The 24984-nt window shown below is 41.7% G+C and overlaps 1 protein-coding gene across 1 annotated transcript in view; it reads left to right on the forward strand.

The window, feature by feature from the left end:
• The window catches only part of LOC109936998 (PDZ domain-containing protein GIPC1-like), a 30045-nt gene that overhangs the window by 608 nt on the left and 4453 nt on the right, over positions 1-24984 (forward strand). Inside the window, exons 2-5 of the mRNA XM_020535616.2 lie at positions 7160-7345; positions 10559-10739; positions 14200-14312; positions 17416-17497. Of these exons, the coding sequence (XP_020391205.1) occupies positions 7160-7345; positions 10559-10739; positions 14200-14312; positions 17416-17497 (562 nt within the window). The remainder of the gene's footprint in view (positions 1-7159; positions 7346-10558; positions 10740-14199; positions 14313-17415; positions 17498-24984) is intronic.

Genomic DNA, 24984 nt, shown 5'->3' on the forward strand with positions numbered 1-24984 from the left:
GGGGGGGGGGGGGGGGGGGGGGGGGGGGGGGGGGGGGGGGGGGATCAACACGGGGCCGGCACTGGTCAGGGGGAAGAGTGAGGCGGAGTGTGTGATTGGCAGGGGAGCCAGGATGAGTGAGAGTGTTTCAATATAGAGCTGGCACGGGTGAAGGGGAGATGTGTGAGAGGGGAAGGGGAAGAGTAGGGGGAATGGAGGAGAGGGAGGCAGGTGGGGAAAGGGGGAGAGAGGACAGCCCATCTCCGATAGAGAGAGGGGATGGGTGAGCGGAGGAAGGAGAGGGATGGAGAAGGGGCAGTGGAGGGAAAGGGGAAGGGCAAGTGGGGAGAAAGCGTGGGGATGGAGGAAGAGAGGGTATGTAGACAGTGTGGATGGGAACAGGGAGAGGAAGTGCCGTAGAATGAGGCAGAGAATCTGAAACCGATTGGAATCTTGCATCAGTGACTGTGTGGAGGGAAAGGAAAGTGGAGTATAAGATTTGATCCATGTTGATGGCCTTGTGGGTCAACCAGCTGTTTGAGCAATGGACCTTCTCAGAGAGAGGCAGTTCCGTACCCTGGTGAAGAGGTAAACTGCAAGTGGCATCCTGGGGGGGTGTCAGGGAAGAACAATGTAAACATAGTTAGGAATTGTCAGCCAGGGAGAAGAACTGGAGTGCACATGGTGACCCTGGGCTCTGGGAAAGGCAATCTTGGGGGAGAAACAGGGATGGTATGGTGAGAAGAGTCTCCTGTTATAAAGACCAGCATTGACTTGTTGAGTGAATAGCCTGTTTCTGTGCTTTACTTGACTTCAGCATTAATGTCTGCGGCTGTACTGTTGTCTTGTTCCTGTGTTTCCTGCAGCTGTTGCATCTTAATTTTTAAAAAAAAAAATTCCATTAAGAATCCTGGTTTAAGCAAAGTCCATGCATTGCTGGTTCGAGGTAATGATATTAGACTGGGTACTGGGGAATAGTAATTTCTGGCATTTAACTGGAAAACTATAGGAAGACTGAGATAGTAGGAACTGCAGATGCTGGAGAATCCGAGACAACAAGGTGCAGGGCTGGACGCAAACAGCAGGCCAAGCAGCACCATAGGAGCAGAGAGGCCTTTGAGGACTTGTCATGCTAAAGTTCACCTCCGGGAGCAGGAGTTCTTCTGTGACAGAGTCATTGAATCTATATTTCAATACAAGGAAGGCACAAAGGAAGTTTTTTTTTAGACAACATACTGCAAGCTTGTGATGTGGGGGAAAAGCATGAGAAATAGAAGGAAGGGTCTTGACCCGAAACGTCAACTTTTCTGCTCCTCTGCTGCCTGACCTGCTGTGTTCATCCAGCTTCATACGGTGTTGTCACCAACTCCAGCATCTGCAGTTCTTGCTATCTCTGAGGAAGCATAGGCCACATGCCCTGCAAACTATTCGGTAAACTCGTATTTGATTCACAACCAGCGGTCACTGTTTAACAATATGGGCTAGGCCATTTGAGAAGAGAGTAGTGAGCCTGTGGAGTTAACTGCCAGAGAACAGTTGAGGCCACAACATTTGCTGTTTTCAAGGAGGAGTTAGATATAGTCCTTGGGGCTAAAAGGATGAAAGGGTATGGGGAGAAAGCAGGAACAGGGTTTGAGGAGGCTGAAACAAAAGTAGAAATTGCTGGAGAAACTCAGCAGGTCTGACAGCATCTGTGGTGTAGAAAACAGAATTAAACAGAACTGATGAAGAGTCACTAGACTTGCATTGTTAACTCTGCTTTCTCCCCACATGCTGCCTGACCTGCTGAGTCCTCCAGCATCCACAGTTCTTTGTTTTATTTATGCAAGGTGACTGATTTTGCTGATCCACCATGATTATGTTGAATGGTGGAGCAGGCTCGAAGGACCAAATGGCCTACCCCGCTCCTGTTTTCTGTTTGCCATTCCATCTCCTGCTCTAATCCTTGATTTTTCTCTTAGGCTTATGAGCAAACAAATCAAAGTCTCAAACATGCTTAATGGCTGAACTTCCACAGCTGTCTTGAGTAGGGAGTTTCAAAGCTTCTTCACTCTCCAAGTGAAGAAATTCCTCCTCATCTCAGTTATAAGTGGTCAACCATTTATGGTAGGATGACAATCCATAGTTCCTGACTCTCTAGTTGGGAAAATTGACCACGCCAGCATCATTGTATGAGGGGAGGGGTTTATCCAGGGTTTTGTTTTCACAGCAGCCTTGGTTCAAATGAAATGCCTTCTGTTTGGCCTTTGCTGTGGAATGTTGTTTCAAACCAGTTGCTGAGCTAACAATTTCAAATGGAACATTGGTCCTGAAATGTTGACGTGACTGTCCTGTGGGTGTGGAACCAAGCAGCAAGAGTGAGGGAAAAGATGAAGCAATTCTTCTGCCTTTCCAGATTCATCACAACTATGACAGAGTCCCAGAATTGCCGTTTTTTTTTTTTGTCCATTTTTTATTACTTCATGGGTTAAGAATGTCATTGGCTAGGTCAGAATGTAATGCATGTTCTTAATAGGCCAAAAGGCAAAGGTCCACCACATCGTTTTGGACCTGGGTCACGTGAGAATTGTGGCAAAGCCAGCTTTCGTTCCAAATTTTTGTTAAAATCAAATTTCCCTACCTGCCATGGTGGGATTCAAACACACTTCTCCAGAATGTTAGGTCAAGGTTCTGGATTACTAGTCCATTGACACTAGCACTACACCACAGTCCTTTTGAGTGAAAGAGCTGCAACTCTCAACTGCTGCAGGTGTACGTGAGTTGTGTTGATCTTTGCAGTGAATGGAAAAGCAAAATCTTAGGTTCAAGTATCCCCAGAGAACAGTCAATCAACAACCGCATCTCCCGAAGAGCATTTTTATCAGCCTCTAGTCTGGTCACAACCTGCTTTATGTACCAGGCTTCCAGTAGATTCAGTGCTACTTTGAGTTGGTTAAGGCTATGCTTATTTGGACACATGGCTGTAATTTACACGTTGCAAATAGATTCCTTATAAGAATTGATCTCAGTGGATTGGCTGATTGTTATGGTTATAGCATAGAGCCTCAAACTTCCCTTTATAACATCTTCGTGAAATGTTGTAGGATACTTCACAAGGAGCAGTTATCCTTATGTGGTTATGTTCTATTTGATATGTTAGAACAGCTTAGTCAAAGAGGTAGATTTTTCTGAAGCTTATTTAAAGCAGCTGAAATTTAAGGAGCATTCAGAGTCCAGGGCCATAGAAGTGAAGGTAGGGCTAGCAATGATAGAGCGATCAAAAGTTAGGGATGCACCAGGTTTAGGAGAGTTGTTTGTTATTTGTGGTAATCTGTATATCATCCAGATTTGAAATTTTCTTAAAGATTCTGTGATTTTTGTCAATTACTGTATATCTAACCTAACAATAATCAATTTTTGAACAGAGACTTCAATTGGGTATCTTGCTGGTATTGACTGTTGGTACAAGTTCATCTCTGGTCACTGTTCAAGACAGCGCAGTGTGTTTATTCAATCATGCACTTCACAAGTTTGCTGCGTATTCTGGTGTGCAGCTGTTGTGGCACTGAATATCATTTTCAGAGATGCAGCAGTGGGGGTTGAAGTCCTATGGGAAAGGTAGTTAAAAACACAAACAGTAGTGGAGTTGTTGCCTGGATTAGAGACCAACAACGCAACAATTGCTTGGTCTTTTTGGAGGAGTGACTTTCAGCAGCAATGTTACAGCATCTGCTACACTGGTCTCTGAGCCCTTGGATGAAGGAAGAGAAAATGGTGTCAGGTTCCTATTCCGTGTTTCCTTGCTGGAAATGAATGATGTGGGAAAGGATAAGGATGTGTGAACCTCATTTGTAACCCTTGAGTATCAAGAGGAAATCTGGTTTTGAGGAGTTTATTGTAAAGGGATGTTTGAACAGCGCTGGTCGAAGGAAACATGTAAACCTATGAAATTGGAGCAAAGATAGACCATTCAGCCCTTTGGGCCTGACCCATTTAATAAGATGATAACTGAACTATTTGTGTTTCGAATTGCATGTTTCCATTCATAATCACCCTTATTTTCTCCCTGCCTACCAAGAACTTATCCAGCTTGGTCTTAAAAATATTCAGTGAAGGATCAGCCCTTTAGCCCCTGCATCTGTTTTATCTTTCAGCTGGATCATGACCTTTCTCTAGGCTCCATCTAATCATCTTGGTTCCACATCCTTTCAGATCATTGACCAGCTTTTTCTGGGGTTGGGGAGAGTTCCATATTTCTATTACTGTTTGAGTGAAGAATGGCGTTATGACATCCCTCTTAAAAGGGCTACCGCTAATTTTAATGTTTATAACAATGGATTTAGGCATTTGTTCTTCTCCAAACAAATCAATTCTGCCTTATTGCATCAAACCGTAAAGGTGACAGTTTGATGCTCAGATGGTTGTTTAAATGTTAACCTTGGATCTTGTGGCTATAGATTTAGCTTGATCCCTACTCTTGAAGTTAAAATAAGTCATCTTGGTTGGTCTAGAGAGTGCCCTACCATCTTATTGATGAGCTATTAAACCAGAGCACATTCTTAGCTTTTGATTGATTTTATTTTTGTCACGTGTACTGGAATACAGGCAGATGGTCCCACACAAAGTGCATCAGGGTAGTAGCAGAACAGTGTAGAATAGCGTTACAACTGCAAAGAAAATGCATAGAGAGAGTTAACATTTGAGAGGCCCATACAAAAGTCTGATAACAGTGGGGAAGAAGCTGTTCTTGAGAATCTATTTGTACGTGTACTCAAACTTTTATATCTTTTTGCCTGACAGAAGAGGGTAGAAGAGAGTATAGCCAGGTTGGGAAGGGTCTTTTATGTTGGATGCTTTCCCGAGGCAGCAGGAAGTATAGATGGAGTCAATTGATGGGAGGCTACTTGGTGTGATGGACTGGGCTGTGTTCACAACTCTGTAGTTTGTTGCGGTCTTGGGAAGAGCAGTTGCCATACCGTGCTGAGCTGCATCCAGATAGGATATGTTCTTTGCACCTATAGAAATTGGTAAGAGTCTTTGTGGACATGTCGAATTTTCTTAGCCTCCTGTGGAAGTAGAGCCATTGTTGTGCTTTCTTGACTGTCAAATCAATGTAGGTGGACCAGGACAGATTGTTGATCATTGCTCCCAGGAACTTGACACTCTGGACCGTCTCCACCTCTGCACCATCAATGCAGATGGTTGTGCCTTCCACTCCACTTCCTGAAGTCAATGACCAATTCCTTTGTTTTGCTGATGTTGATGCAGAGATTGTTGTCTTTACACCATGCCACTAAGCACTCAATCACTTTCCTGTACCTCTGTCTCATCATTGTTTGAGATCCGACCTACAACGGTAGTGTTGTCAGCAGACTTGTAAATGGGTTTGAGGCGGAGTTTGGCCACATTGTCGTGAGTGTATAAGGACTATAGTAGGGGGCTGAGTACGCAGCTTTGTGGGGCACCTGTTTTGAGGATTATGGTGGAGGAAGTATTGTCACCTGTTCTTACTGATTGCATGCTGTGGGTTAGGAAGTCAAGGATCCAGAGGCAGGAGCTGAGACCTAGGTCTCAGAGTTTAGAGATGAGTTTGTTTGGAATTATGGTGTTGAAGGCAGAGTTGTAGTCAATATATTGGAACTTGACATAGGTATCCTTGTTATCCAGATGTTCGAGATGTACAGGGCCAGGGAGATGGCATTTGCTGTGGACCTGTTGTGCCAGTAGATGAATTGCAAAGAATCAGGCAGTTTGGTAGGTTGGACTTGATGTGAGACGTGACTAACCTCTTGAAGCACTCCATAATTATGGAGGTCAGAGCCACCAGGTGGTAGTAATTGAGACATGCTGCGTGATTTTTCTTTGGCACTGGGATGATGATGGTCTTGAAGCAGGTGGGGACTTCACATAGTAAGGAGAGGTTAAAGTTGTCTGCAAATACTCCTGCCAGCTGGTCTACACAGGTTCTGAGTGCACGGCCAGGGCCTCCATCTGGGCCAGTCGCTTTCTGTGAGTTCACTCTCAGGAAGGCTGATTTAACGTCTGCAGTGATGCATCTGAGGCTGTTGGGATAGGTATCATCACTTAACTGGAGCAGGAGAATTCTCTATCCCAGCCAATCTATCTGTCAGCTGACATTAGATATGTTTACCCTCAGAAAGCGAATTGAATTGTTCAGCTATCACACAATTCTTATGTGATTCTCCTGGCGTTGGAAGCAATCCTGGGCCACAGATCTGTACGTTCCTTGGCAACAGGCCTGTGATTGCAGAGCTGTTCATTTCTCCTTTTGTTATTTACTGTCATGCCTGCGTTGTTTTTGAAGTAGAGATACACCCCTGTGCACATAACTGGATGTTATATTTGCCTAGGACACAGTGTATAGACTTCCAATGATACCTCACTGGCTATGAAAGGCTTTGGGTCATCTTGATGACATTAAAGATTCTGTGTAATTGCATGTTCATTCTTTATGGTCTGCCACAAACTGATATTGCAGGCTGGCGTGTGAGCTTTATCCTCGCTTCCTGTAAGAAAGCGCCTTGTGAATTGCTGTTTGCTCAATATGAGGGGAAGGTGTGAATCTGAATGACCAGTAAACTGATCAGTTTATTAAAGCCTGTTGTCAGTTCACGTACTCTTCCTTAAAATTTAATTAAGGATTTGATAAGGTAGGAGCAGGGATGTTTCCTTTTGTCCGTGGGAAGACTGTAACCAGAGTCCCTAATAAAGCTACTGAGATTTAAGAGAGTGTTCTCTATTACAAGTGATTAGACTTTATAATCAGCTATCGAAGAGAGTGGTGTTTGAGTAGTAAAATTGTATTTGAGGTATCTAGATAAACGCATGATGGAGAAAGGAATCTGAGGATGAGATGATGGCGTGGGAGGAGGTTCATGTGGAAAATAGCTGACAACACGGATCAGCTGGGTTAAACATGCTTCTGGGCTGTAGCTTCTGTATGATTCTGTGCAGTACAATGTAACCCAAGATCTCTACCAGCTGGATGTAACCCATGTTATGAGAAGTACATCCCTGGTCTCTAGTGCCCAATATCAATTTCTTCCTTTCTTGACTAAAGGTACCCTACAAACCTATGGAGAAGTGTCTCACACATGCCTGCGCACGTGCATGATATCTGCACAAGCATTTGGTTACCACAGACCAGCCTAACTGCATGTTTTCCTGTGTTATCACATAGATTATGTTCTGCACTCTGAACACTCACAAAGTGGACATGGACAAACTGCTAGGTGGGCAAATTGGCCTTGAAGATTTCATCTTTGCTCACGTCAAAGGGCAGAAGAAAGAAGTTGAAATCTACAAGTCGGAAGATGCTTTGGGACTTACCATCACTGACAATGGAGCAGGTTACGCATTTATCAAGGTAACTCCTGAAAACATCCTTCTGTGAAATAGTGAGGGTAGAGCCCTGTCTTTGTGTCAATTAAGGAATTGGATTCCCAAGCAATTAAATGAGCTATACAGGTAAAGCTTACGAACGATGAATTTGGACATGTTGGCTTCTAGCATGCATGAAGTCCACATTGCACAGTATTAACTGAGATGGGTAATTAGCTTATGCCTGACTGTGTCTCCTGTCTACAAGAAATTAAGCAAAAAAGACCTTATAATAGGCAGTTCTTCCCGCTACTGAGATACAGCCGATGTTATTGTCTCACCCAAAAGGGAGTTACCTTTGATAGTGTGGCACTCCCTCTGTACAGTGTCTGGGAGTGTCAATCTTGATTTTGTTATGAAGCCTCTGAACTTAATGGGAGCAGGTAAAAACATTATGCCCTGTTGAACCTGCTGCATCAGTATCATCGAGGTTAATCAGGCTTCAATTCCATGTTTATGTCCACCAATATTCCCTAAGATGCCAAAGACCTCTATCCCAGTCTTTGATACATTATACAAAAGAGCATTCTCATTGTTCTGTGGTAGAGAATTCCAAAGATTCCCAATCCACTCACTGAAGAAATTTCTCATCCCTATCCTGAAACTCTGCCCCCTTGTTCGAAATTCCCCAACAACGGAAATGCCTCCGTATGTACCCTGTCAAGCCCCCTTCATTGTCATGAGCTTTTCAATGAGACCATTTCTCATTTCTCCAAACTTCAGAGAATATAAAGCCAATTTATTCAAATCCCATTCAATGCCAGCCCTCTTTGAGGTGGGACTTGATTCCACAGCATTCTGACTTGAATGAGCATGCTACCCACTGAGCCACACCTGACACCAAAAGTGAATTCCCCACCAGAACCATAATTTGGGGATCCACCCAAACCTGAAGGGAGCAGTTAGGCCGGTTTCACAGGCCTAACTGGTACCGATTCTTAAGGGATGGATAAGGTTAGGAAACGTGAAATTTGCTTTTTAGACTTTTTCCAAAGCATAACACACCCCAGAGAGCTGCAAATATTCTGCTTGTCTTAAGGGGTTGTTAACATTATTGAAAATGATGCACCTAGCTAAGAAAAGCTTTTTTCTTTCTTACAAGTCAGTTTTCAAGATTAGCGAGAAAGAAAGAACTTACCTAAGAATTTTTTTAATGATTGAATTGTTGTGATCTGGAATGTGCTGTCTGAAAGGATGTTGGAAGCATATTCAACAGTAACTTTGAAAAGGTAATTGAATGTATACCTGAACAGAAAACAATTAGCTCTACTGGGGTAAAGGAGGAGTTGAGGGACTATTAGGATATTTCATTCAAAGAACCAGTACAGCCCCAATGGGCCAGATGGCTTCCTTCTGTTCATTATTCTGATATTTATCAAGAAAATCATAATAAACTATATTACACTGGGCAAATAGTTGGAAAGAGTTCATTATAAACACCAAAAAAGGCGTCAAATTCACAGTGTTCCTTTTATTTATCTTTGAGCCATGCATCCATCTTTCCAATTTGATGTGCTTAATGCCAATTTGCACGTGGCTCAATTAATATTGAAGAGATTGTCTGTCTGTGAAGTTTTGCCTCTTAATTTGGTGTGTAGCTTATCATACTAATTGTGCAGCACCTCCTCCTTCTGTCCTGCTTCTGTCATTGTCTTTTACATGGTCAACAACGACCGGATCTTCAGTCTCCCACTGCAAGTCCCTCTTCAGCCCTAAGCAGACTTCGCAAACCCTGACTCAGCCATCCGGACCTGCACCCTTTGTTGCAGAGAACAATGTCAGTCCCCATACTATACTGTCCCCTACTGCCACTGCATTCCTCTTTGGTTTTCCCACATTTCTCACATACAGAGATAATACGCATGCCCTACCTGACTGGCTTCCTGAAACAAGGTGTCATTTCTCCTGGTGTCCTCACTTTCATCTAGACAGAACCTCAAACCTGTTAGGCAATTGCAAAAACTGAAATCCGAGTCTTCTGGGTCCCCTTACCTGTCTCAATTTCAATCACAATTTCCTGTCCCTGAGCACTGACCAACTCAAACGAGCCAACTGCAAGAGGTGTGACTGCCTCCTAGAACAAAAATTCCAGGTAATTTCCCCTTCCCGGTGCATTACAGTTCAGCCTCCAATCATAAATGAGTTGTGGCTGCGGGAACTTCAAACACTTGCTGCAGGCATATTTTCTCCTGGACCAAACTGATATTCTGGAACTTCCACATTCTGCAACAGTGACACATCACTTATCCTGCCATCGTCAATGCTTTTCTCAGGAACTACTTAATTATTTCATTGAATTTTATATTTAGTTATGTTTTATATATTACAGGGAGATGGTAGCATAGTGCTACTGTCGCTGGACTAGTAATTCCAGGCTAATATTCTGAGAACAAGGGTTCTAATACTGCCACGGCAGATGGTGAAATTAGAATTCAATAAAAATCTGGAATTAAAGTTAGTGTAATGGTGACCATGTAACTGCTGTAGTAAAAAGCCAACTGTCTCTCTAATTTTTTTTTAAGGAAAGAAAATTATCATCTTTACCTGTTCTGGCCTCCATGTGACTCCAGACTAACAGCAATGTTGTTGACTATCAACTGCCCTTTGGGCAAAAGGGCTGTGCAATAAATGCTGGTCAAGTCAGAGGCACAATTTACTAACGTTAGTTACCCATAGTTGCTGTGTTATTTTGAACCTTAGGAATAGAATAAACCTTAATCACTGACCATGTAGTCACCAAATAACCAGCTTCTTTTCCTGTAGCAGAGTACAAATTAATTCCTGAGGCTGGAAAATTTAGCAAAAGGCAAATGCAGCAGCTCATGTCATTCCCTTCCTTCCCTTAACTCAAATCACTTAACATTGGCACACTATTTTAAGTTGGCTAGCTTTATAATCTCCTAAGACAAAAAGCCTATCTGACACACTTAATGAGGATCCAGTTTTAGCTTGTTCTGGAATAAGTTGTTCTTTCATTGTACCCCAGTGTCATGCAATGGCAGAGGTCCTGTCCCCGAGTCACCATCCATCTCTGTAGGGTGATTATAGTCAGTACCATCGGTACACCCCAGAGCAAAGGGTTCAAAAAATCTTTAAATTCACGTTCTCCTCAACACATCCCTGGTAACGAGTCTGACAGTACATACAATGGAGGTATGAAACAGCAGCCTCCCTTTAAAAACTGTGATTTAATTGCCAGAGAATCAAAGAAGGAAGCCTCATTGACCGAATAGAGGCAATCAAGGTTGGGGATCTTATTGAGTCGATCAATGGTCAGAGTGTCATCGGTTTTCGCCACTTCGAGGTTGCCAAGCTGCTGAAAGGTTTGGTGAAGGGACAGCTGTTTACACTGCGTCTTGTGGAGCCTCTTAAGGCTTTCGGTGAGTCAACAGCTCTCTTCTGTAAGTAGAATGTTACTTGATTCTGCAGAGTTCCTTACTCTCGCTCTTTTTTTCTCCCTAGTAACTCCATACCTTTCTGAGCTAATATCCCAAAGGCTTCCCGTCTCCAAGGTTTGTTTTCTCCTGAGCCCGTACGCTTGATGTCAATCCCATGAAAACAAGTGGCGCCTGCCCTTTTCTGTACATGAACCCCCATCTTCCCACACACTCATCGAATCACTTTCTCTTCAGAAGCATATTTTCTTAAACCCGTGATAACGTTCCCTTTTCATCTTTTAAAGGTACTTAATTCCACAACTTTGTGTGAAACAGTCTTGACATTTTTTCACCATCCTAGCTGACTAGATTTTACTTCAGCAGTCCACATTTGGCCCAAACAGACTTTGCAGGTGTTTGTTCCATATGAAACACCCCATTATCTTCTGTCCCTGTGTTCTAGCTGATTCCTCTTCTGTACTATTCACCACCTCTACTTGTGATTTTCACAGTTTCAGCATTTTCTGGGCAAAGAATCTGGCTTCAATATGGGAAAGTAGCCTTTTGTGATGTTTATGATGCCACAAGATCTATTATAAAACAGCTTGCTGTCTGTCCTTTCAAGCAATGTAAAATCTCATGGTACTTGTAATTCTAATGATAAATGAGTATCCTTTTCCTAAACTGCAAAGAGTTTTGTGGGGAGCTTCTAGTTCAGCGTAAGTTGCAAAAGTGGCTAGAGCTTTCATCCAGTGCAGTCATTGCATAAAGAAAGCCTTGCATTTCTACAATACCATTCGGAACCCCAGGATTTCTCAAAACACTTGATAGCTAATGAAGTGCTTTTGAAATGTAGTTGCAGTTATGACATAGGAAATGCAGCAGCTAATATGGGGCACAGCAAGGTGCTCCAAACAGCAATCATAAAATAACTAGATAATTTCTTGTAAAAGAAATTAACGGAGGTGTAAATGATTTCATATGATTTCAGGGAGCAACCCTCTGCTGTTCAGTTAAATAATGCTGCAAGATCTTCTGCATCCATTTCAGTGGGCGAGGTGGATGCCGTGTTAATGATTCATCTTTCAGATGAGGCACCTGTTCTAGTATTGCACTGGAACTAGGCCCGTGGATGGTGGAGATGGCAGTCTGTAAGCTAGTGTGACTGCTCTGAAACCCCAAATTTTTGTATTTATCTTGGGAATTTTAATGTGACAGGAAAGTCTGCAAATTCCCATGTACTCGGCCTTAGAAAATGCAATGTGATTAATAATACTCCTTTATTTCTAAAGATTGCTATGTGCAGTTTTACTGAAGACTGACCAGCAGGTGGGAGTGTAGCACAAGTCTAGGGTGGGGAAAAAAATAAGTGACTGTGAGCCGAAGAATCTTTAAACAATTAGCCTTTTAAAATTTCTGTTCGAACAAAATCAACTGCACGTTTACTAGCATCTTTAATGTGCTGAGCCATCCCATTTGCTGTATGGGAGCAATTTATCATGGCAAAATTTGTTACCGAGCCATTGGGACAAAAGACCTGATCAAACATATAGATCTTGACTAATGTCCTCAAGGTGAAAGGATTTATGGAGGAAATTCTGAAGCTTGGGATGCCCTCCTATACTTTTCATTTTGCCACATTGGTGGCTGAGCCTTTGGCTGTCTGGGCCCTGACCTCTTGAATTTCCTGTCTAAACCTCTCTGCCACCCTTTTCTGCTTTTAAGGCACTCCATAAAATCCATGTCTCAGCTCTGGTTATTACTGGACAAGTCAGATTCTAGATTGAAATTTGGTTTGATAGAGCATATATGTTTTATTGAACATAGTTTTTAACTGAAACACAAGCAACAGATCTGGTTTTATTAATGAAACAGAAGTTTATTCTGCGAAAGAAAGGAAGATAAAATGGACTCAACCAAACTATCTACATACGCAATGTAAAAGCTGAAACATGGTAAACTACACAGCACTTCTTTGTAGTACTAGCACTAAAAATATTCGGTCAGAGTCATACAGCATGGGAACAGACTCTTAAGTCTGACTTGTCCATACCATGTTTTGACCTGTAAGATGCTTCAGTTCCCACTCCTAAAAATCTCATAGTCTCCTCTTTGAGCCTCATATAACTGAGCTTAGACTTTCTCAGTGTCACTTAACCGCTTGCTGGTCTAAAACTTCTAAACTAAACTCCTTACACTGAAGTAACTTGTTAACAGTTCTAAACTATTTCACTTTCTCAGGAACAACAACATCAAGCCTCAGCTGAGACTTTGCAAAACTGTTGAACTGAAACTGAAAAGCTTTTTTCAAGCTAATCAAAAGTAAAAGATGAATCTTGGACCTCCTAAACTGAAAGCCTGATGCACAACTGTTTACTTTGCTAAGCTGTAAAAACTCTCCCGGTATAAATGCATTTCCATTATCCTCAAAGAAGCATCTTTTGTAGATTGAGTATGTTTTTTAAAGAAATCTCCATGGCTGCAATAATACTTAAGTTAATCATTAAAACCTTTAGACACGTGGACCAAAAAGCACATGCCATTGGCTCAAATCTGAAGTATCTATATTATAATATCATTTTATAAGTTGCACCTTGCATCTCACCTCTCATACTGTCTCCTTGTGTGGCTCTGGTATATTCTGTTTGATAACGGTACTGTGAAATACCATAGTACATTTTACTGCATTAAGGATGCCATGTGAATAGTAGTTTTATGTATGTAAATCAATTTTGGAATCATTCCCCTTTAATAAACCAACTGTTATATCCCATTGTTATTCATTGTCACACTGTCCCAACTCCTCAAACTTGCCTTTCTCAGTCATGTTTCACTGCAGTCTGTAATTTTCAAATAGCCAACAAGAGACTTGCTCATATTGTAAGCAGAGGCCTGCTTGATTGACAAATATCCATGCTATGAGGAGCTTTTGCTCTGTCCAGCTGTGGTCAATGGTGTGTATAACCTGCAAAAGCACTGCAGCAACTCACCAAGCCTCCCGTTTGACAATGCCTTCTAAACCCAAATTCCTTCTAGAAAGGCAGTGTCAGTAGATGTGTAGGGACACCATCATCTGTAAGTTCATCTTCAAGCCACACACCATTCTGACTTGCAACAGTATCGGCGTTTCTTGACTGTCACTGAATCAAAATCCTGGAACTCTCTTCCTAACAGCACTGTGGGTTTCCCTGCACTAGGTGGGTTGCAGCAGTTCGAGGGCTGTTCACTACAACCTTTTTTCTCAAGGTCTGCTAGTGATAACCAGTCCTGCCAACAGCACCCATATCTGGGGAATGAATTAAATAGCAACTTGTTTCAATCTTCCTTTCTCTGGTGATCCTTGAGCACCGAGCTCTGAAGTTTGAAAGTGTTTTGATCTGAAGGCCTGTCCTGTGGGATCTCTAGATGACATTTGAGATTCAGCTTGATGGTTGACGCTCACCTGCCTTTGTTTCTCCTGCAGACATGATAGGCCAGCGTTCCAGAGGAGGCAAATTTGCATCTGGTGGGCAGGTGGGCACTGGAAAAGGAACACTACGACTGAGGGCAAAAGGCATTGCTACTGTGGAGGATGAGGTAAGCTGATGGCTTGTAACCTGTATCTAGTGAAGCACTTCAGGGAAATGTTACTAGCTAAAAGCAACTTTTTAGACTGGGGTTTATTCATCACGTAGCACACACACTATATCTAATCTTTTCACCATGTCTCACTCTGGTTCAGATGACCAATTGTTGGTTGGGGATTTTGCCTGTGGCCTGTGCCCATCCCTGTCAAGGTCTGTTGTTATGCTTACTGATTTCACTCCACATTAGATTTCTATAGTCCTGGTCCTAGTTAATGTAAATAGAATTAAGCCCAGTTCCCAGGGCAGAACATCCATGAATTGATAAAACCGTGCCATGTTTCACTGACAGTTGACCTTTATGACATAGAACAATGAAGTGAATGGATTTGAAACAATTTCCTGGCAGCCAACTTTGAGTTAAAGCTGTTGATTGCGTTGATCCTCCTGTACAACCTGAGACACATGGGCTGGCAGGAGACTAATTGAGCAGTTGATGTTTCACAGGTGGAGGGAGTTGACAAATAGGATAAGAAAAGTAAAAGCTGCAGAATAGGAAAGTGCCCAAGTTCTCCTTATGGCAGTCAGGGCTTCAAGTAAATACTTTCATTTGGAAAATAATATTGTTTTGATTGCTCTACTGGAGATGAGAATGTCTGAGCCAGTTATTTGTTTATCTGGAGAATTTAGTTTAAAAACAGCCATGGTGACATTCTAAAGCTTGGCTGTATATGGTCACAGTTGCACAAAGGAAACAGTTGGAAAACCAAGATCAAAGTGCTGTAAGAGGTGGCAGGAAGTCAAAGTTCAGATTTGGCTAACCTGGCCTGGACCTTCCTTGTTGATTTTCATGCTAGACACAATTGCTACCGGATCAGGAATTTTAAAGTTAATGGGAGTTACCAATTTTCCATTGGAGAATTTGGCCCAAATGCCAATAGGCTAACCTCTGATAACAAGAGAAGTACTTGAACGGAAAAGACATAAACTCTTTGTTTGATAAATTTCTGTTGGGCAAAGATATTAAGTGATAGAGATCCAAGGTGAATCGATGGATTCTAGACAGAAATGGACAGTTACAGAGATGTACAGAATGGAAACAGACCCTCCTGTTCAACTCCTCTATGATAGCTAGGTATTCTAAATTGAACTAGTTCCATTTGCCTGTGTTTGGCCCACGTCCTCCGAAACATCTTCTTTCCATATACCTATCCAAATGCCACGAAGCCTTGGCTTTTTAACTGTTGTAGAAGTCTCAGCAAGGCAATTAACTAATGCAGCGCAGTTTAACCTGTGCTGAGTAAATAGCTTCCTTTATCTAAACATGGCTGACCACCCTGAAGGAAAGTATACCAATTAATTCTGATCATCAGGCTAACTTACGTTATACTTACCACAAATTAGGAATTGGTTTAATGAACATGCTTAACTACATGAAGGTACTTTGGCTTTAAGAGGTATATATTGTCCTTATATTGGTTTTATTTATAAATGAAGGAAGGTTGAGACAGAGGTAGCAAGCAGTCTGCTCAAAACCAATGAAGTAAACAGCTTGTGAGGCCTTGGGTTTTTAAAGTTGGAACAACAGAAGAGGCATGAATGGGTGGAGTCAAGCTCTCACAGAACCAGGATTTTTAGTTTTAGCTTTCTGCAATTTCTGGGATCTTGAAGCTGGATGTGGAAGCTCTTGGTCCTCTCTTACAGCTAAAAGCTGGTGTTCTCTTCCTGCTACTAGAATTGCATGTCAGACGATCTGTTTTACTGAACTTGCCTTTGCCAAGGCTGTGTTTATGGGATGTTGCTATATTGGAACAGTTAATTAGTATTAGTTTGACCAGTTGAATTGCATCTGGAACGCAGTGCCTTATACTTAGCCTAGACCTTAACTTTTTCTTATTTTAAAGGTATCTTAATATATTTTGAGGTGGCTTGGTCTAGTCCGTAATAACTCTACATTAAATAGAATAGCATTTACTATAAAGCACACAGGCATGACTGACTTATACTGGTATTTATGCTTCATAGCAAGCGCGCCCCACTCCATTCCATGACACATTGTTCTCCCTTCTCCTTTGTGTTGCTTAACTTGATGCATTTCACTCAATTAAAAAGTAATGCGTTTTCATTTAACTTGTTTTGGCTCATAAATGTAGTGTGTTGTTTTGACTTCTGTCAAGCTTGTTCTGTTGAAAGGATATTTTCCCTGTTGACCCCTAAGAGCTCATTTGTTAACCCACTCTGATATTGTCCAGTTGTTGAGCTTTAATCTGTCTGCTGACCTCTTCTAGCAAAAGAAGTGCAAATGACAGAAATACGCAACCAAATATTGCCTTCTGAAAGAAACCTGGGTTAATGCTTTCAGTGTGACCCTTCGTCAAAATATGACATGAGGATCTCTGAAATGTGTCGTTGTGACTTTTTATTATTGTTAATTTTTCTTGCAGGTGGCTGATGTAAATTGCCTGGTACCCGATCTCTTATTGTACAGTTTTGGATCAATATAAATGCTTTGGAGGAGGCAAAATGCACAAGGGAAACCAAGGAGAGAGGAAAAACAACCTTGCTTTTAGACATATTCTTTCACAGCCTTATCTCAAAGTACTTTACACCTAACTATTTAAGTGTGGTTACTGTCGTAATGTTGGAAGTGTAATAGCCAATTTCTGCACAGGAAGCTCCCACATGTTAGAATATGATACAACAGGAAAACTAGTGTTGTTGGTTGCTGGGTGATTATCGGCCAGGACATTAGGAGAAGTACCTTACTCTTTGTTGACTATGACATCTTTTACTTCCATAGGGCAGAAGGAGCCATACCGTAATGAATTATTTTGTTCCACAGTGAACACAGAATAAATAAATGGACTGAGTAGCCTTCGTCTGCCAGCATTATCTCATGTAGTCTGTTGGGTGGATGGTTTTACGATTAGCTTGTGCTTCAGACGTACAGTATAGAGTAGTGGTTTTTTGTTCCATCTACAAAATAATAATTGGAGGAAAAAGCTGGTGACATTTAAATTTGACACATAAATTTGTTTCCTGGACCAGTTTTCATAGTGTTGGCTTTTTGTTCTTGTTTAATGACTTACTCCAAATGCATGCTTTGTTGATCCTAGCCATCAGCATTTGAAGAGAAGGCCATTGAGAAGGTGGATGACCTGCTGGAAAGCTACATGGGGATCAGAGACACTGAGCTAGGTGAGTAAGACACTGGTGTTTAATTTAACACCCTAATATTTCTAAATATTGAACCATGCTTCTGACATGACTTAATGCTGTTGATCTGTTGCAGTTTGACTGACTTTTGCATTGTATGCTGGAAATTAATTGCTTCAAGGTTTCCAAACTGCAGTACTGCATTATTGTAGTGTAGACAGCATTGACAGATGGACCAGATAGCATGATACACTAGGACTGTGCTTGTAAGGCTCTTCTGGTGCGCTGGAAGTATCCCTTCTTCAATGCCAAATGGTCAGATTTAAGTCCCATCCGCTTGGATGTGTATCATATTATGTCTGGACAGGTTGATTTTAAAATAACTAGATCTGTGCTTGCAAACCAAAGGCTAATTGAACAGTATAACCAGAAGGTCATTCCCTGCTCAGAAACCATTGTCATTGTTTTAAAATCCCTCTATGGTCTTGGCTTCTTGCTGCTTCTGTAACCTCTTTCAGTCCTACTGAAAATCTCAAAATATCTGTATTCCTCAAATTTCAGACCTGTTGCATACCCTCTCTTTTACCTCTTCACTACTTATAGCTATAATTTTAGTGGCTGGGCCCTGAGTTCTGAAATTGCCTCATTAAACCTTCCTACTACTCCTTCCTTCCTTTTCGTATTTGATTTGGTTTTATTGTCACATGTACCGAGATTCAGTGAAAAGTGGTGTTTTGCGTGCTCTACAGGCAGATCATGCCATACAACGTGCATCAGGTAGCAGAACAGAGTGCAGAATACAGTGTTACTAACAGAAGATGCAGGAGAGAGATCAGCATTAACATTTGAGAGGTCTGTTTAAAAGTCTGATTAACAGCAGGAAGAAGCTGTTCTTGAATCTGTTCATATGTGTTTCAAACTTTTATATCTTCACCCTGATGGAAGAAGGTGGAAGAGAATATAACCAGGTTGGGAGGGGTCTTTGATTAATTTGGTTCCTTTTTCAAGACTGTGAAGAATAATTGGAGTCAATGAATGGAAGGCTGGTTTGTATGATGGACTAGCTGTGTTCACGTCTCTGTAGTTTCTTGCGATTTTGGGAAGAACAGTTGCCATACCACACCGTGCTGCATCCATCAGATACTTCCTGTGATGCATCTATAAAAATTGGTACGGGCCTTTGTGGACATGCCAGACTTCCTTAGCTTTCTGTGGAAGTAGAGGCATTATTGTGCTTTCTTGAATGTCATGTTGATGTGGGTGCACTAGGGCAGATTGTTTATGATCATCACTCCCAGGAACCTGATGCTCGGGAACCTGATGCTTGAACCTCAACACCTGAACCTCAGCACCATTGATGCAGACAGGGGTGTGCCTTCCACTCCACTTGCTGAAGTCAATGACCAGCTCCTTTGTTTTCCTAATGTTGATGAAGAGATTTTTGCCTTTAGACCATATTGCTAAGCACTCAATTTCTTTCTTGTGCTCTATCTCGTCATTGGTTGAGATCTGCCCTATAATGATGGTATTGTCAGCAAACTTGAAAATGGAGTTGGGGTGGAATTTTGCTATGCAGTCATGACTGCATAAGGAGTATAATAGGGGACTGAGTATGCAGTCCTGTGGGGCACCGGTGTTGAGGATTATGATGGAGGAGGTGTTGTCACCTCTTCTTACTGACTGCAGTGTATGGGTCAGGAAGTCAAGGATCCATTTATAGAGAGGAGAGCCGAGATCTAGGTTTCAAAGTTTCGAGTTGAGTTAGTTTGGAATTGTGTTGAAGGCAGACCTGTAGTGAATAAATAGGAGCCTGACTTGGGTATCAGATGCTCCAAGGATGAGTGTAGGGTCAGGGAAACGGTGTCTGCCATGGACTAGTTGAGCCAGTAGGCGAATTGCAAAGCATCGAGGTGGTTGGTAGGCTGAAGTTGATGTGACCCATGACTACCTCTGGTAGCACTTCATAATTATGGAGGCCAGAGGCACTGGGCAGTAGCAGTTGAGGCAGCTGCATGATCGCTCTTTGGCACCGGGGTGGTGATGGTCTTTTTGAAGCAGGTGGGGATATCACATTGTAGTAAGGAGAGGTTAAAGATGTCTGTGAATCGTCTATGCACAGGATCTAAGTGCACGGCTGGGGTCTCCATCCAGGTTAATCGCTTTCCATGGGTTCGTTCTCAAGAATTCCACTCTGACATCGGTGACTGTGGCTACGGGTGCATCCGAGGCTATTAGGACAGGTGACATCGTTGTGGTCACTTTCTGTTCAAAGCAAGCATAGAAGGCACTGAGCTCAACGAGTGGGCATGTATTTTTGCCTATGATTCTGATCGACTTAGTGTTTTGTAGCTTATGTTGTGTAAACCTTGCCACAAACGACAGGTGTCCGTGTGGTTAGCCTGGGTTTCAGTTTAGTTTGGTATTGCCCCTTGGTGTCCCTGATGGCCTTACGAAGGTCATACCTGGATTTCTTGTATAGGTCAGGGTCGCACAACTTGAATGCCTCAGACGTGGGCCTCAGTAGGGAGTGGATCTCCCAGTTCTTCCATGGTTTCTGTTTGGGAAACATTTGGATTAACATCTTCAGCATGCAGTCTTCTACACACTTACTAATGAAGCCTGTAACGGTAATGGCATACTCGTTTAGGTTAGTCGCTAAGTTCTCTAATAAGGATCAGTCCGCTGACTCTTAAACAGTCTCGTGGAAGCCCTTCCGTTGCCTCAGACCAGCACTGCACTACTATCTGTATTGGGTCATCACTCTTCAATTTCTGCTTGTAAGCTGGGAGGAGGAGCGCAGCATTGTGATCTGATTTTCCAAACCGTGGATGGGGGATGGAGCAATAGGCATTTTGGTTGTATAGCAATGGTCGAGGAAACAAAATACCAAAATATGCCCCTTAAATCCTGCTTATTTGATCAAGCTTTTGGTGGTTGTAAACCCGAATATGTGATAAAATGCCAAATGTGATTAAATTGAACATGATTATAGATGGTGAGCTAGGATTCCTCCACTACTAGCTGACCCTCCCCTTTGATCATAAGCTTATGCGTTTACATCCTCAAAGTTGAGCTTTCCTTTCCAGTCACTTGCTTTCATCATGCTGCTCGTCCTGGAATAGATTCCTCAGTTGACCATGCCGCCCTTGGTCTCGTGTCTGTGTCCTCTCCTCATGCAGTTCCAATCCTTTTCATCGGTTTGCCTTCTCCGACCCTGTTCCTCCAGATCCTGTATCTATGAAGAGCATTCAGCTGTAACACTCTGCAATTTAATTCTAGACTCCCAACCTGGATGCATCTCCACCCAGGAAGTGTCGGGATATTTCACTATGTTTAAATGTACAGTGTAGTTTGGAATAGATGGTCTAAATTTGGGTGCTGCTTGAGGAATGTTCTAGTGTGGGATTTGGCTGGGATTGAACTTTCCTTCTTTGCCCCGGGGATCGTGGTAATTAACCACTACGATCAGATAAATGTGTTGAATGGACTAAAATCTGTGGTACTATCAACTTAATTATGTTGATGGCTGCTAAGATTCCTGTCACAGGTAGCCAGTAATTTTGTAAGCTTATGTCTGAATCCTTTGGTTTCAAAACATTGGAAGGTGCTATGGATAAAATATTCAATATTTTATTAATAAGTTCCCTTCTTCAGAGGAGTGTACAGAGAAAGGAATTTGCGCACAGATCCTACCTGTATGTTTCTTGGCAGTTGCCATTGTAGATAATATCTAGTTTCTCAATTATTGCTGTAAATTTCTAATTCCGGCAGTGCCTTGTTATCAACACCAAAAATAGTTTGTATGACCATTCAGCTGCGTTAAAATATTTATCAGATTTCTGAAAATATTTTAGGAAATTTAGGAATTGAAAGCTCATTTGTTTGTTTTTTCACTTCAAAATAACTTTCCTAATTTGGTATGGTTGTTTGAGGTTTTTAGTTGTTAGCTGTGTTTTCCTTCACTAAGGCTTGATGGAGGAGCTTAACTATTTCCATTGCAGTCTTAACATATCTGTGCTAGGGTGGGGCCAACTCGGGTTTTAAACCAATTAGTTTTTGGCATGATGTGTTAATAGCAAATATTATCAGCATTCCAAAGCACCCCACAAAGAGGACTGCTTTTAAGTGTATTGGCTGTTGGATAGGAGCCATCCTGTTCACAGTAGACACCAAGCTGTAGTTTTCCTGGTTGTTGTGAAGGCAATGTTGACCAACACATTGGACCAGGGAGAGAAGACTCCTAGTTCATCATCTATAATCCTGCCCGGTTTAACCACAACAACATGGACATGCAACATCTCATTCCAGGTTGGCCAATTCTATCTATGAATAATGCATTCCAGTCCTGAAGCAATGTTTTGAGCATTTGGTCTTTTAACTTGGCCAAGCTTGTTACCAGCTAAGCTAATCCTGAAAACAGGATTGGAAAATTGGTCGAGCCACATACTGCAACACCACCTGCACCCCCCTTTACTGTTAGCGTATGATAATGTTCATAAAACAAAGATTTTCCATTTCTAGGTCCAATAAACTCGGTGGATGGATCTAAATCGTGAGAAAACTTTTAAATTTAGTTTTGTTTCTTTTCAGACCGCTCAGAAACTGGCTGGTTCCCCAGTAATTTCTAAGCCAAGTTTGTGGTTTGCCACCAGCATTGATTCTTTTGTTACGTCACAAATGACCAGCAATGTAATACTGAAAACCAGTGCAATGGATTGATCTATAGTCACTTTCGTTTTAGGACTTCAGAAAGAAAATTCAGTGTTTATAATTATATGGGATCATTTATGTAATTTGTATCTTTCTCCCTCTCTTCCTCTCCTTCCAATCTTTTCATGTGCCAGTTCTCAAAAGTGTAGTTTTAGTTACCATTTTTGAGAATGCCAGGATTATGTTTTGACAAAGTCTAAAAGGCAACTTGCATGTTTGCTAACCTTACCCATCCTTAAAGAGTACTAGTAAGGCCTGTGAAACCTGCATAAGTGCTCCCTTTAGGTCTAGGCAGATCCCCAAATCGATGTTTAGGAAATGTTTGAATTTACTTCTAGTATCAAGTGTGATTCATTGGATAGCATGCTCATTCCAGTCAGAATGTTGGGGAATCAAGTCCCATCTCAGAGGGCTGGCATTGAATGGGATATTAAATAAATTGGATTTATATTCTCTGGAGTTTGGAGAAATGAGAAGTGGTGTCATTGAAAAGTTCATGCTAGTGAGGTGGGCTTGACAGGGTATACACTGAAGTGCTTCCCCTGTTGGAAATCTAGAACAAGGGGTGAGAGTTTCCGGATAAGGGGATAATCACTCGGGATAAAGATGAGAAATTTCTTCAGTGAGTGGATTGTGAATTTTTGGCATTCTCTTAGACCCAGAGGGTTGAGGATACTCCATTGCATAATATATCGAAGGCTGGCATAGAGAGATTTTTCATGTCTCAGGGCATATTCGTGGGCAGAATTGAAGCCTGATCAACCATGATCATACTGAACAATGGAGCAGGTTGAACAAGGCATATGGTTTTCACTGGCTCCTATTTCCCTTTAGTTTAGAGGCTTCAGAACAGGATGGTCCCAGACACATTGTACAGAGGGAGTGCCACACTATCAAAGGCCTTTTGTGTGAGACAATAAACACAACTATACCTTAACAGCAGAAAGCATTGTGTTACAGGGAGCATGTCGTTAATTTCCTCGCATATAGTTCAGCACACAAAGACACTTACAAGAGGTTTTAGATAAATGTGTAGCCTGCTACACTGTCAGTGATGTTAATCCCAAAGCATCTTCTGACTTGTAACGTTTCCACTTCTTTCTTCTGTCTTTGACATGAACGAAGATGATAACTTTGAGTCCAATCTGCCCGTTTGGAAGTTTGTCTGTGTTCCATCTTGAGAGTGTTCAGGGTGCAGAACATAATCTATGGGATAAAACAGGAAAATGTGTAGTTTGGCTGGTCTGTGGCAACCAAATGTTTGTGCAGGGTATTGACAAAAGTCTGTGTCTCTGTGCCTTGAGGGGCAAGAGGGTTTTTCAAAACTTGCCGCTGACATAAGGTTACATCCAGCTAGGTGAGGTTTTGGGTTACATTGTACTGTGCAGAATCATACAGAAGTTACAGCATAGAAACAGATGTTCAATCCAGCTGGTCCATTTTGTTGGTTAAACTCCACATGAACCTCTTCTCACCCCACTGGCTTATGCTTCGATTCCTTTTTCCCTCGTGTGTCCAGCCTCTTCATAACTATTCTTTACAATTCCCCTCGACCATTCTCTGTAGTAACAGGTTACAAATTTCAGTCAGTCTTGTGATAAAGAAATTTCTCTAGAATACTGGATTTATTAGGGACTATTGTTATAGTCTTCCTAGTGACAAATGGAAACATCTCTGCACCTACCTTTATCCTTTATTAAATTTGAAGAGTACATGAACTGATGCCAGACTTTTGATAAACCACTAATTTCACCCATTATTCCAGAATGCTTCACCTTTTGGAAAAAAAATCAGAATTTGGTTTAGTCTAGAATGAAAGGATAAAGTCCCCATGTTAGCGTGTGACGATTGACCACAAAAGAGGAACATGTAATTACACAGCATCTTTGATATCATCAAGATGGCTCAGTCATTCACGGACAGTGAAATCTTTTCACTGTATAGCATTTAGTTTAAAGTACGCTGGCAGACTTCAGTGAGTGTGTTTTCTAAAACAAAATGGAGTTAAATTTTATCGAGCTAGGTTACATGCTGGGATCTGACTTATCACTGTCAGTTGAGATTATAACCCAAGTCATGGAATAGTGGTTCTGAACAAACATCCTGGCTGTGTGAGGTGAAGGATTTTTTTGTTAGAATACATACTGGCCTATTTGGTGGGTATGTAATCAATGTTCATGCGACAATGGCTGTTTGCATTCTGCGATGAAGAGAAAAGAAGTGATGTAGTGCAAGGCAGCAAATAAAATGAGCACTGAAGATAAATGGTTTGGTATTAACTAAAGTTATACTTTTCTAGTGGGGAAATATCAGTTGTGAAATCATTCCCTCAACCTTAAGCTAGGTAGTTATTAACTTACAGGACTGGGAATAAAGTTGATAGTTTCACAAACCTAACGATTCCAGATGTCCAGAAAAATTCTGGAATTTTTAGGTGACATTAACAAAATATCCCTTCCAGTATCCCCAGCCTCAATTTTTCCATTCAATTAGTCTGCAAGGGCATCTCCCAAAAGTTCTGAAACTTTGACTCAGTATTTTGAGGGCAAAGGCTGTGTTTGGAAATTAGGAGAGTAGAGCAGTGCTTAAAATGTTTGTTGAGACAAACTTGTGATCTTCAAAAGTGATTTTCTAAAGAGATTATATGTTACAAAACCTCCTGGAAGGGCCCTTGGGATATAGTTTCAAGGAAAGTTCACAAAACAAGATAGGATCTTATCGGCATGCATATATCTTGCTTCCTTCTCAATCCTATAACAGTAATGTGTAATCAGTAAGATCGACCCACATTTAAGACCAAAATGTTTTGTTTTTTTTTT

This window comes from Rhincodon typus, chromosome 38, assembly GCF_021869965.1.
Source record: "Rhincodon typus isolate 14 chromosome 38, sRhiTyp1.1, whole genome shotgun sequence".
In the NCBI taxonomy this organism is placed as follows: Eukaryota; Metazoa; Chordata; class Chondrichthyes; order Orectolobiformes; family Rhincodontidae; genus Rhincodon; species Rhincodon typus.